Consider the following 9,936-nt stretch of genomic DNA (forward strand, 5'->3'; position numbering starts at 1 on the left):
ATCTTTTTGTGTGCCAGTAATATCAAACGTATACCCGATTGAATTTCATTACTCATCAGGACCTCTACCTTCCCACCCTCAACCTGAAATCGTTTTATACCACATTAGAGTAAGTTAGTGTATTAGATTTTGGTCAAAACATCAATCGAAAGGGTTTGACTTTCTGATTCCAAAAGTGTAATTATATCTCGAATTGGTCAAGAGATGACGGAGCTTTGAGCTAAAGGTTTGTACTTGAAATAAAGACAACAGAAACTCAGAGCCGTTGATGAGCTGATAAGCAACAGCTCAGAATCCTAAACAGAACATATAAATTAACAGCAAAATGCTAGGTTCTGAAATATCATATAATTTAGTGTTCACTTTAGTTTACAGACTGGCAATTCTATCTGGAAACTTACAAGACTTCCCTACCGTTTCAAGTAAATATAGTTAAAACAGATGCTATATTTACTTGAAACAAATGCATGGAATTTTTCAGTTTTAAAGAGACCTTATGCGCATATGGGCTGAGCAGCCACTTGAGGCTTAGCCGTTCCTAATTTTGAAGTTCTGATCATGAAGGAAAGTTAAGTTTAACCGTTCTTATTAATTTGAACTAGTAATAAGATGGAAAGTAATTAACCAGCAGCACCTACCGCCGCCAGGGGCTTTTGCCCACATCTTTAAACCGAATAGCGAGATTGACTGTTACTTTTATAAACTGCCCATACCTGAAAGTGCAAAGCATTTTCAGTCATAACGTTTCGAACCGGAGACTTTTCGATTCGCTATTAACCACCTTATCTTTAGGCGGCCGGGATGGCCAGGTGGATTAAGGCTTTCGACTCGTAATCGAAGGAGCGCGGGTTCGAATCCTCGTCACACAAAACATGCTCGCCATTTCAGCCGTGGGGACGTTATAATGTAACGGTCAATCCCACTATTCGTTGGTAAAAGAGTAGCCCAAGAGGTGGCGGTAGGTGGTGATGACTAGCTGCCTTCCCTCTAGTCTTACACTGCTAAATTAGGGACGGCTAGCACAGATAGCCCTTGAGTAGCTTTGTGCGAAATTCCAAAACAAAGCGGTTGACGCTAGTTTAAAAGAAAACCAACTATAATTTAGAAACTTTATCAGTTCGTAATTCAGTACATATAGTTTTATGTATTATGCAGATAGCTTTTCTAAATCGTAATTCATTCCTTTCTTCTGATGGCACATAAGTTCAGTTACTTATTTCATGTTTTATAATACATGAAACTGATTTGTAAAACACATGAATCTTTACATATTACTACTCTAGTAATATAATAAATATATACATATATATATATATTCTAATTACATAAGACTATAGCAGTGTTTTCCTTACTTTGGGACAAACACGTATGCCCATTTGCTGCGTATGTTCTTAAGCAAGACACTTTATCTCAGTTGTTCAGTCTACCCAGCTGTGTGATAGGTAACCACGTGTTAACTGAAATTAACATGGATTGGACTGGCATCTCGTCCAAAAGGAACGTGTTATTATTTTTAATCATTTGTGTCAATTAATTAAGTCGAGGTTCAGCAGAGGTACTTCGACATGGGCAGAATTTGACCTTTGACTTGTGCGGGTTAGCAATAGTTAAAAATAATATTTCGTTCCAAATTGCATTCTACAATACCACCGATACCAATAATATTAAGATGCTAAGAACTGTTACATTTCAAGAGCACACACGTTTTTCTGTATAATTGTGTAATATTCAAACATTTAACATGCACTGAAATTTTATCGGCAAATAATTAGAGTTGGAATTAGAGTTGGAAATATATATATATATATATATTTGCTGTTATTTGTTTGTTATGTATAATAACAAAAAAAAGCAAAATGGTCCTCGGAAAATAAATTTTATTTGGTCATACTTTTTAAGATTCCTTAAACTAACTTTGGTTGGATTTCATTACGTTGTCTTACTGTGAATAGAACACGTAAACGTATCAGTCGTTCAAAAATATACTGTGTTCTTAACGTTCATTTGTAACACGTTTATTCTTGTAATAAACAAATAATAATACACATTAACGAATAAGATAATGATCATACAGGTTAAAATTCTTATGATAGTGTATTAGGAAGAGTTTCATTACTCTGCGTGCTAACTAACAGTGATAATAAACGCGTCACTCAGTATGAAACTGACCCAAAATTATGTCAAACACGTGTGTCGAATTTCTCACAGAGTTAGTGTTTCAGTTGCCCCGGCCCCCCGCTAGTACAGCGGTATGTCTCCGGATTTACAATGCTAAAATCAGGGGTTCGATTCCTCTCGGTGGGCTGAGCAGATAGCATGCTGTGGCTTTGCTATAAGAAAAACACACACAGTTGCCCCGTGACAAATATATATGCACGTGTGTGAGTGTGCAAGTAATAAAAATCTAATCGAGCATCTGGTGCCTTTTCACGTGGTATTCATTAATTATTTTTTATTTGATTGTAATAATTGTAATGATTGAAATAATTCTGAAAATAGTTTGAAACCGGTAAGTTTTATCTTTCTCTCAGACATAAAAATAAACAGACGTCAGGACACAGATTGAATAATACTAAAGAATTAGGGCCATGACATTAGTACTGCATGGAATTTTTCCAAAAACACGTGGAACACAAAAAAGACATTCTAATGACATATTTGGTAAATGATTTTCAATATAGTTTCCAAAGTTTCCCCAACTTAAGGTTCTGTAAAAATCATATTAAATACACCCGTGTATAGAGCCTAAGTCTGCGAAATTATATAAAATTAATCATTTGTTTTTGACTATTTTATATATATTTTTTATCAAGTCTATTTCTTTTAGTGGTTGTCAGCAAGGCACCCGAACGGACCAATTTGATCGGCGTGAGTAAGTAAGCCCCCACAAATACAGCCCATTCCTTTTCCAGAGAGAAAAGCAGTGACAGCTGTAAACAAAACAATCGTAGTTATATTTACAAAATAACATCTCCCACTTTGACCTAAGCATTGAACTCATAACCTTCAATAGTAAAATAAGTCAATAAACATTTAAAAGTTTTTGTCGGTCAGAACCATCCATCAAATCTTGAGATATCCTGTCCTCTAGACTGGGAGGGACAGAGACATATCAATACGTTCCAGTCAGTAAGGACATGAAACTTCTTTATCATTATATAAAAAAAGTAACTAAATGTAGTAACGTTACTGAACTGAAATGACTTCAAGTGACATGGTTAAAATTAACAACTTTAACAGTATAACTTGTTAATTATATTTGTTTACATAGTTGTTTAATTTCTAACATTTAATCCAATGGACAGGAGATAAAATTATTTATGTGAAAGGAAAACACTAAAGAGGGCAAAGAAAAGAAACGTTTCACATTACGACTAACAACATTGAATGACTCGTCACCAGGTGGCATGTAAGTCGCATTAACAACAACGATGATTATACGGAAGCGATAGTTCGATAAGAAAGTTATAAAAAAATGCAAAGTTGTCTTTTCGGCACTATTGGATTCACCGCCTACCCTCCCTCTTTTGTGGCGATGTCTCAGTTAGCAATGTTAGCACACATTAAACACATGGTTGTGGAAATGAATTCATGTGGTTATGACGTGCTTCAGTTTCAAAGAGGCTTAAATTACACATATAATCATAACTATGATTTCTGCAGATTTTTCAACCTCTACTAACAGTCTAAGTAAAGTGTTGTTTTTTGTTTTTTAGTGTGGCAACGGGACACACACCCTACTAGAGATTTACAATCCAACATATTAAGTACCAGGGCAAAGAAGTCTCATGTGTGTATACACTAGTGATGTAATACACATCTTTTATGTAAAGTAAAAAAATTATACAGTATACATCACTCATCTGAAGACAAGCTGTATGATCATTAGTTAAGAATTTCGCGCAAAGCTACACGAGGGATATCTTCGCTAGCCGTCCCTAATTTAGCACTGTAAGACTAGAGGAAAGCAGCTAGTCATCACCACCCACCACCAACTCTTGGGCTACTCCTTAACTAACGAATAGTGGGATTGACCGTCACTTTATAACGTCTCCACGGATGAAAGGTCGAGCACGTTTGTTGTGACGGGGATTCGAACCCGCGACTCTCAGATTGCGAGTCGAGTGCTTTAACCACATAGCCATGCCGGGCCCAAGCTGCACGAAATCGTGTTCAAAAAATTAAGAAATTCGGATTTCTCGTAAGGTTGTAGCTTATGTTGGATAATCTCTTCAGGTTCTGCGTACCAGTGAAATAAAGCAACATCCACATCGAAATTACAATAACCACTTAACGAACCTTTAAAGTACTTGACCGAAAAGAAATAAAAGTTACATGAAATAACCTGCTATCATACGTCAAAATAATGCGGGTTGGAATTTTACTAACCTTTCACCCTTGAAGAAATCGAAGCGAAGGCCATATTGAACACCCCTGTGGTGATATAAGAGATACACACACAGAGCTTCTTGTCTTGCCAAAATAACTCATATTTCTTTTAAGTGCAATGTTTGCTAACGTTTTCGCTTCTCTAAATTCCCATCGTCTTGAGTACTTATGGAAAACAAGTGGTTTTCTAGTCATCTGTATACGTATTTGTCCGTACACTTTGTGATAGAACAGAATACCTTATATGAAGGCCCGGCATGGCCAGGTTGGTTAAGGCGTTCAACTCATAATCTGAGGGTCGCGGGTTCGAATCTCCGTCGCATCTTTCAGCCGTGGGGGCGTTATAATGTGACGGTCAATCCCACTATTCGTTGGTAAAAGAGTAGCCCAAGAGGTGGCGGTGGGTGTTGATGACTAGCTACCTTGCCTCTAGTCTTATACTGCTAAATGAGGGAGGGCCAGTGCAGATAGCCCTCGTGTAGCTTTGCGCGAAATTCTAAAACAAACAAACCTTACATGAAAATAATTAAGTGACTTACAAAGTTCTTGTATAATACATTAAATGATTTTTTACAACATGCTACGGCCAATCCTAACTGTCAAGATGTGTTTTTAATGTTAGTTAGAACGTATGTATCTGTTTGTCCACTAAACTACCCATGTACCTAACTCTTATTTTAATAATTATATCAATCCATGTTAGTTTGTATGGTATATATATATATATATATATTAAGTGGTCAGTTTATCATGTTTGTCTGTTTGTTTCGGATATTCGCTCAAACCTAGAGAAGGGCTGTCTGCGTTAGCCGTTCACAATTTTGAACTGATAGATCTAGAGTAAAGAAAGCAAGTGAAACAGCATCGACCGCCAAGTCTTGAGCTACTCTGATCAAATAATGGAATTTGACCGTTATTCTTATAATTCACCAATGGCTCCAAATATCGGAGCAGGATTTTTTCGGTGACGGGACGTAAATCATAGATCTGTGGATTCCCCAGAAAAGCCTTTCGATAACTTTACCACGTTCGGCTCAATTTATTGTGTAGTTATATATTTAATAACAGCAGTTGAAACACAGGTTCATAACATTATAATGCATGTTTTGAATAAGCATTTTGCCTCCAAGTCCACGAAAATAGATTCACAAAATAAAATAGAAAAGAAACCCCCTATCCTTTCACAGTTACTTACCAAGCTAACACTACGTATTAATATTTGAGCATTATAATAATCTATCAGTGCTTCTTAATAACCTAATGCAGATTAATACGTAAATATAACATTTAATTGGAACATCTTTTTATGAAAAATATATAACTTTTATCATTCTGTTTACAAAATGAATGGAAAATTTTTACTTTTTCTTGTTCCTGGACAGAAAGTGTTATTTCCCAGTTGTTTAGGCCTAAAGTAAATGAAAAAGACCTATTTTTCTCTTCAAACTTTGCTTTCGTGAGCTGGGAGCGTACAACGAAAACATGATGAGAGATTATATTTGGGTGCTGATATGAGAAAGTGATTTACATTACAGTTGCAAATTTCGAAAAACTACTCACTTATAAACATTTGTGTGTAACCTTAGTATAAATACATGTAAATCTTGATTCATATGTTGTTTTATTCAGACCTTATGTAAATGAAAATGTGCAAATTTGCCCGTTTTTACATAGAAAATAGGTTTATTTCTAAATTTCATTATCCAGGTCACAAAAGCAAAGTTTGAAGGTATTAATGGTCATTTTCTGTACTTTTACAATATAAGCAATTAAGAAATAACACATACTATCCAGGAACAAAGTTCGTGTTACATAGTGTAATAACACATACTATCCAGGAACAAAGTTCGTGTTACATAGTGTAATAACACATACTATCCAGGAACACAATTTGTGTTACATAGTGTAATAACACATACTATCCAGGAACAAAATTTGTGTTACATAGTGTAATAACACATACTATCCAGGAACACAATTTGTGTTACACAGTGTTATACATCGTTGTTTATTTTCCTAATGTTAAACATGAACACTGACAGTTTACTGGAAATAATGTGATGAATTACATATGTATACACACACTAGTATATTTTACAGTAAACTAACAAAACTAAACTAAAAAGTATTAAATAAGATAAAAACTAGAGTACAAAACTAAACGTATTAGTTTTTACTTCGCTCCTATTTCTCTATGTTCAACGTATTTCAACAAGGTCATCACAAAAGGTACTTTATGTTGCTGTAAACAAGATCATCACAAAAGGTACTTTATGTTGCTGTAAACAAGATCATCACAAAAGGTACTTTATGTTGCTGTAAACAAGGTCATCACAAAAGGTACTTTATGTTGCTGTAAACAAGGTCATCACAAAAGGTACTTTATGTTGCTGTAAACAAGGTCATCACAAAAGATACTTTATGTTGCTGTAAACAAGGTCATCACAAAAGGTACATTTTGTTGCTGTAAACAAGGTCATCACAAAAGGTACTTTATGTTGCTGTAAACAAGGTCATCACAAAAGGTACTTTATGTTGCTGTAAACAAGATCATCACAAAAGGTACTTTATGTTGCTGTAAACAAGGTCATCACAAAAGGTACTTTTTGTTGCTGTAAACAAGGTCATCACAAAAGGTACTTTATGTTGCTGTAAACAAGGTCATCACAAAAGGTACTTTATGTTGCTGTAAAAGGCCCAGCATGGCCAGGTGGTTATGGCACTCGACTCGCAATCTCGGGTTCGAATCCACGTCGCACCAAACATGCTCGCCCTTTCAGCCGTGATGGCGTTATAATGTGACTGTCACTCCCACTATTCGTTGGTAAAAGAGTAGCCCAAGAGTTGGCGGTGGGTGGTGATGACTAGCTGCCTTCCCTCTAGTCTTACACTACAACATTGGAGTCGTCTAGCACAGATAGCCATCGTGTAGCTTTGCGCCAAATTCAAAACAAGCCAAAAGGTTACATGTGAATAACTTAGAAAAGCTTTCAACCCTAGTAGCCCCCCGTTAGTACAGCGATAAGTCTACGGATTTACAACGCTAAAATCAAGGGTTCGATTCCCCTCGCTGGGCTCTGCAGATAGCCCGATGTGACTTTGCTATAAGAAAAACACACACTTAACCCTAGTAAATGAAATCATTTACCTTTATTATTGATGACAACCTAAAACTATTTTTACTTCTAATGTAAAGATACAGCAGATAGAAACATTTGTTGATTCTGAAAGACTCATCTTAAAAGAGGCAAGTTTTTCGAATTTTCAACGTTCACTCGAAAGCGACGCGAAGTTCATATAAACTTAATAAATAATGAACGATGGTTTGATACCGAGTTTAATCAACCAGCATTAAAACTGAACATAATTAATGAGCCAAAGTTTTCCTGATTAGAAGTTAAAATTAGTTATTCAAATGCTACATTACTTGATTTAGAATTGAACCTAATTACTGAGCACACACCAAACTTCGCGTACTGATGTGATGGTATAATTTACGGGATGACTAGCATCCGGTAAAACTGTTTTAACCTGTTCAGTTAGATGCAAACATTTAAGGTTTAAGCACATGTTTGTCTATTTACGATAAACAAAACTTATGGCCGAGGGTAATCACTGTAACTAAAACAAAAAGAAAAAAGTTAATATTAATAACAGGAGATAGAGCACTTCTTATTTCGGATCTGTAGTGCTAACTGAAATGTTTTAATTGGATCTGTAGTGCTAACTGAAGTGTTTTAATTGGATCTGTTGTGCTAACTGAAGTGTTTTAATTGCGTTTTTATAAAATCAAACTTTAACACCAGCTAAATCCAGGAAGTATATATTTATTACACTATGTAACAAAATGTTTACTTTATCTTGTTCCTAGACAGAAAGTGTTATTTCCCAGTTGTTTATGTCTAACGTAAATGGAAAAGATCTATTTTTCTCTTCAAACTTTGCTTTCGTGATCTGGGAGCGTATGACGAAAACATGATGTGAGACTATATTTGGAGGTTGATAAGTGAAAGTGATTTACGTTACAGTCGCAAATCTCGAAAAAACTACCCACTTATAAACATTTTTGTATAACTTAGTATAAATACATGTAAATCTTGATTCATATGTTGTTTTATTCAGACCTTATGTAAATGAAAATGTACAAATTTGCCCGTTTTTACATAGAAAATAGGTTAATATCTAAATTTCATTACCTAGGTCACAAAAGCAAAGTTTGAAGGGAATAATGGTCATTTTCTCTACTTATGCAACATAAGCAATTACTAAATAACACATACTATCCAGGAACAAAATCTGTGTTACATGGTGTTATCAAATATCAAAATTTCAATCACATTTTATGTTTATTTTGAAAAGAACCCTTTTGTCAGGTAACTGTGCAATAGTTGTAAATGAACGTGCTGGAAGTGTAACAGTTTATTTGATAGAAACGAATGTTATTTCTTTAAAATTACTTTATATTTCTATATAAATAATGCATATTATAAATGTTAAAATACGGAACTGTTCGTATCGACTAGTTAGTGTTGGGAAGAAGGTACAACCGTCTTCAAAGCTCAGATATTAGTGTGAATTTACGGATTTTCCTATATAAGAAGTCAAAATTATAAGTTACTCAAGTCAACCACACTTTTAAGTCATTAAAGCACGCCCCTCCCCGCCAATACAGCGGTAAGTCTACGGATTTACAACGCTAAAATCAAGAGTTTGATTCCCCTCGGTGGGCTCAGCAGATAGCCCGATGTAGCTTTGCTATAAAAAAACACCACCCAAGCACATTAATCACATTGTATGTAAGTACTTACGTTTAGTTGTAATTAACTAAGAAATAGATCAGTTATTACCAAAAAGCATCAGATTTTTAAACTATTATAAATTAGGAACTTTTTCAAGCTGAAAAAAACACTTAAAACCTATGTAAATAGGGCAGACGAACTGTATGTGATCATAAGCAAATATGAAGACACAAAATTAGAATAACAACATAACGGGGTGTTATACATTAGTAGGGATAACAAACATAAAAGTATTTTTTTCTTATGGTTATATCGAAATTTCAAGCAACTAGTTAGCAATGAATTGAGAGGCAAATAAATCACCTATAAAATCAATAGAAGTTATAGATCAAATTCGAAAATTCTCTAATCACATGGAAATTCTAAGTATGTAACCTACTTCTTGAGAGTTGCAGCAGCTAGTGTAGCACATGGTGAAATCCACCAGAGTAGAAATTCTGGGTTCGATTCAAGTTCCTTCTGCCATCATTTCAGCACCTAAAAATTAATGTAAATATACATTAGTTTTGTTTATCATGGACAACCAAATGTTATACTTTCTATCTGTGTCTCCATTAACATTATAACATAAGCTTTCTTAAAAGCTTTACTAGTACAGTTGTTTAATCAAGTCCTTCATGGCCTGGCATGGCCAGGTGGATAAGACACTCGACTCGTAATCTCTGAGGATCACAGGTTCGAATCTCCGTCACATAAAACATGCTCGCCATAACAGCCGTAGTGGAGTTATAATGTGACAGTCAATCCC

General features: G+C 35.1%; 1 protein-coding gene across 1 annotated transcript in view; it reads right to left on the bottom strand.

Annotated features, from left to right (window-relative positions):
* The window catches only part of LOC143247590 (glucose transporter type 1-like), an 83,850-nt gene extending 74,179 nt beyond the window's left edge, over window positions 1-9,671 (bottom strand). Inside the window, exon 1 of the mRNA XM_076495910.1 lies at window positions 9,568-9,671. Within this exon, the coding sequence (XP_076352025.1) occupies window positions 9,568-9,600 (33 nt within the window). The 5' untranslated portion in view covers window positions 9,601-9,671. The remainder of the gene's footprint in view (window positions 1-9,567) is intronic.
* Window positions 9,672-9,936: the final 265 nt, after the last annotated feature.

Source organism: Tachypleus tridentatus, chromosome 3, assembly GCF_004210375.1.
Source record: "Tachypleus tridentatus isolate NWPU-2018 chromosome 3, ASM421037v1, whole genome shotgun sequence".
NCBI classification, from domain to species: Eukaryota; Metazoa; Arthropoda; class Merostomata; order Xiphosura; family Limulidae; genus Tachypleus; species Tachypleus tridentatus.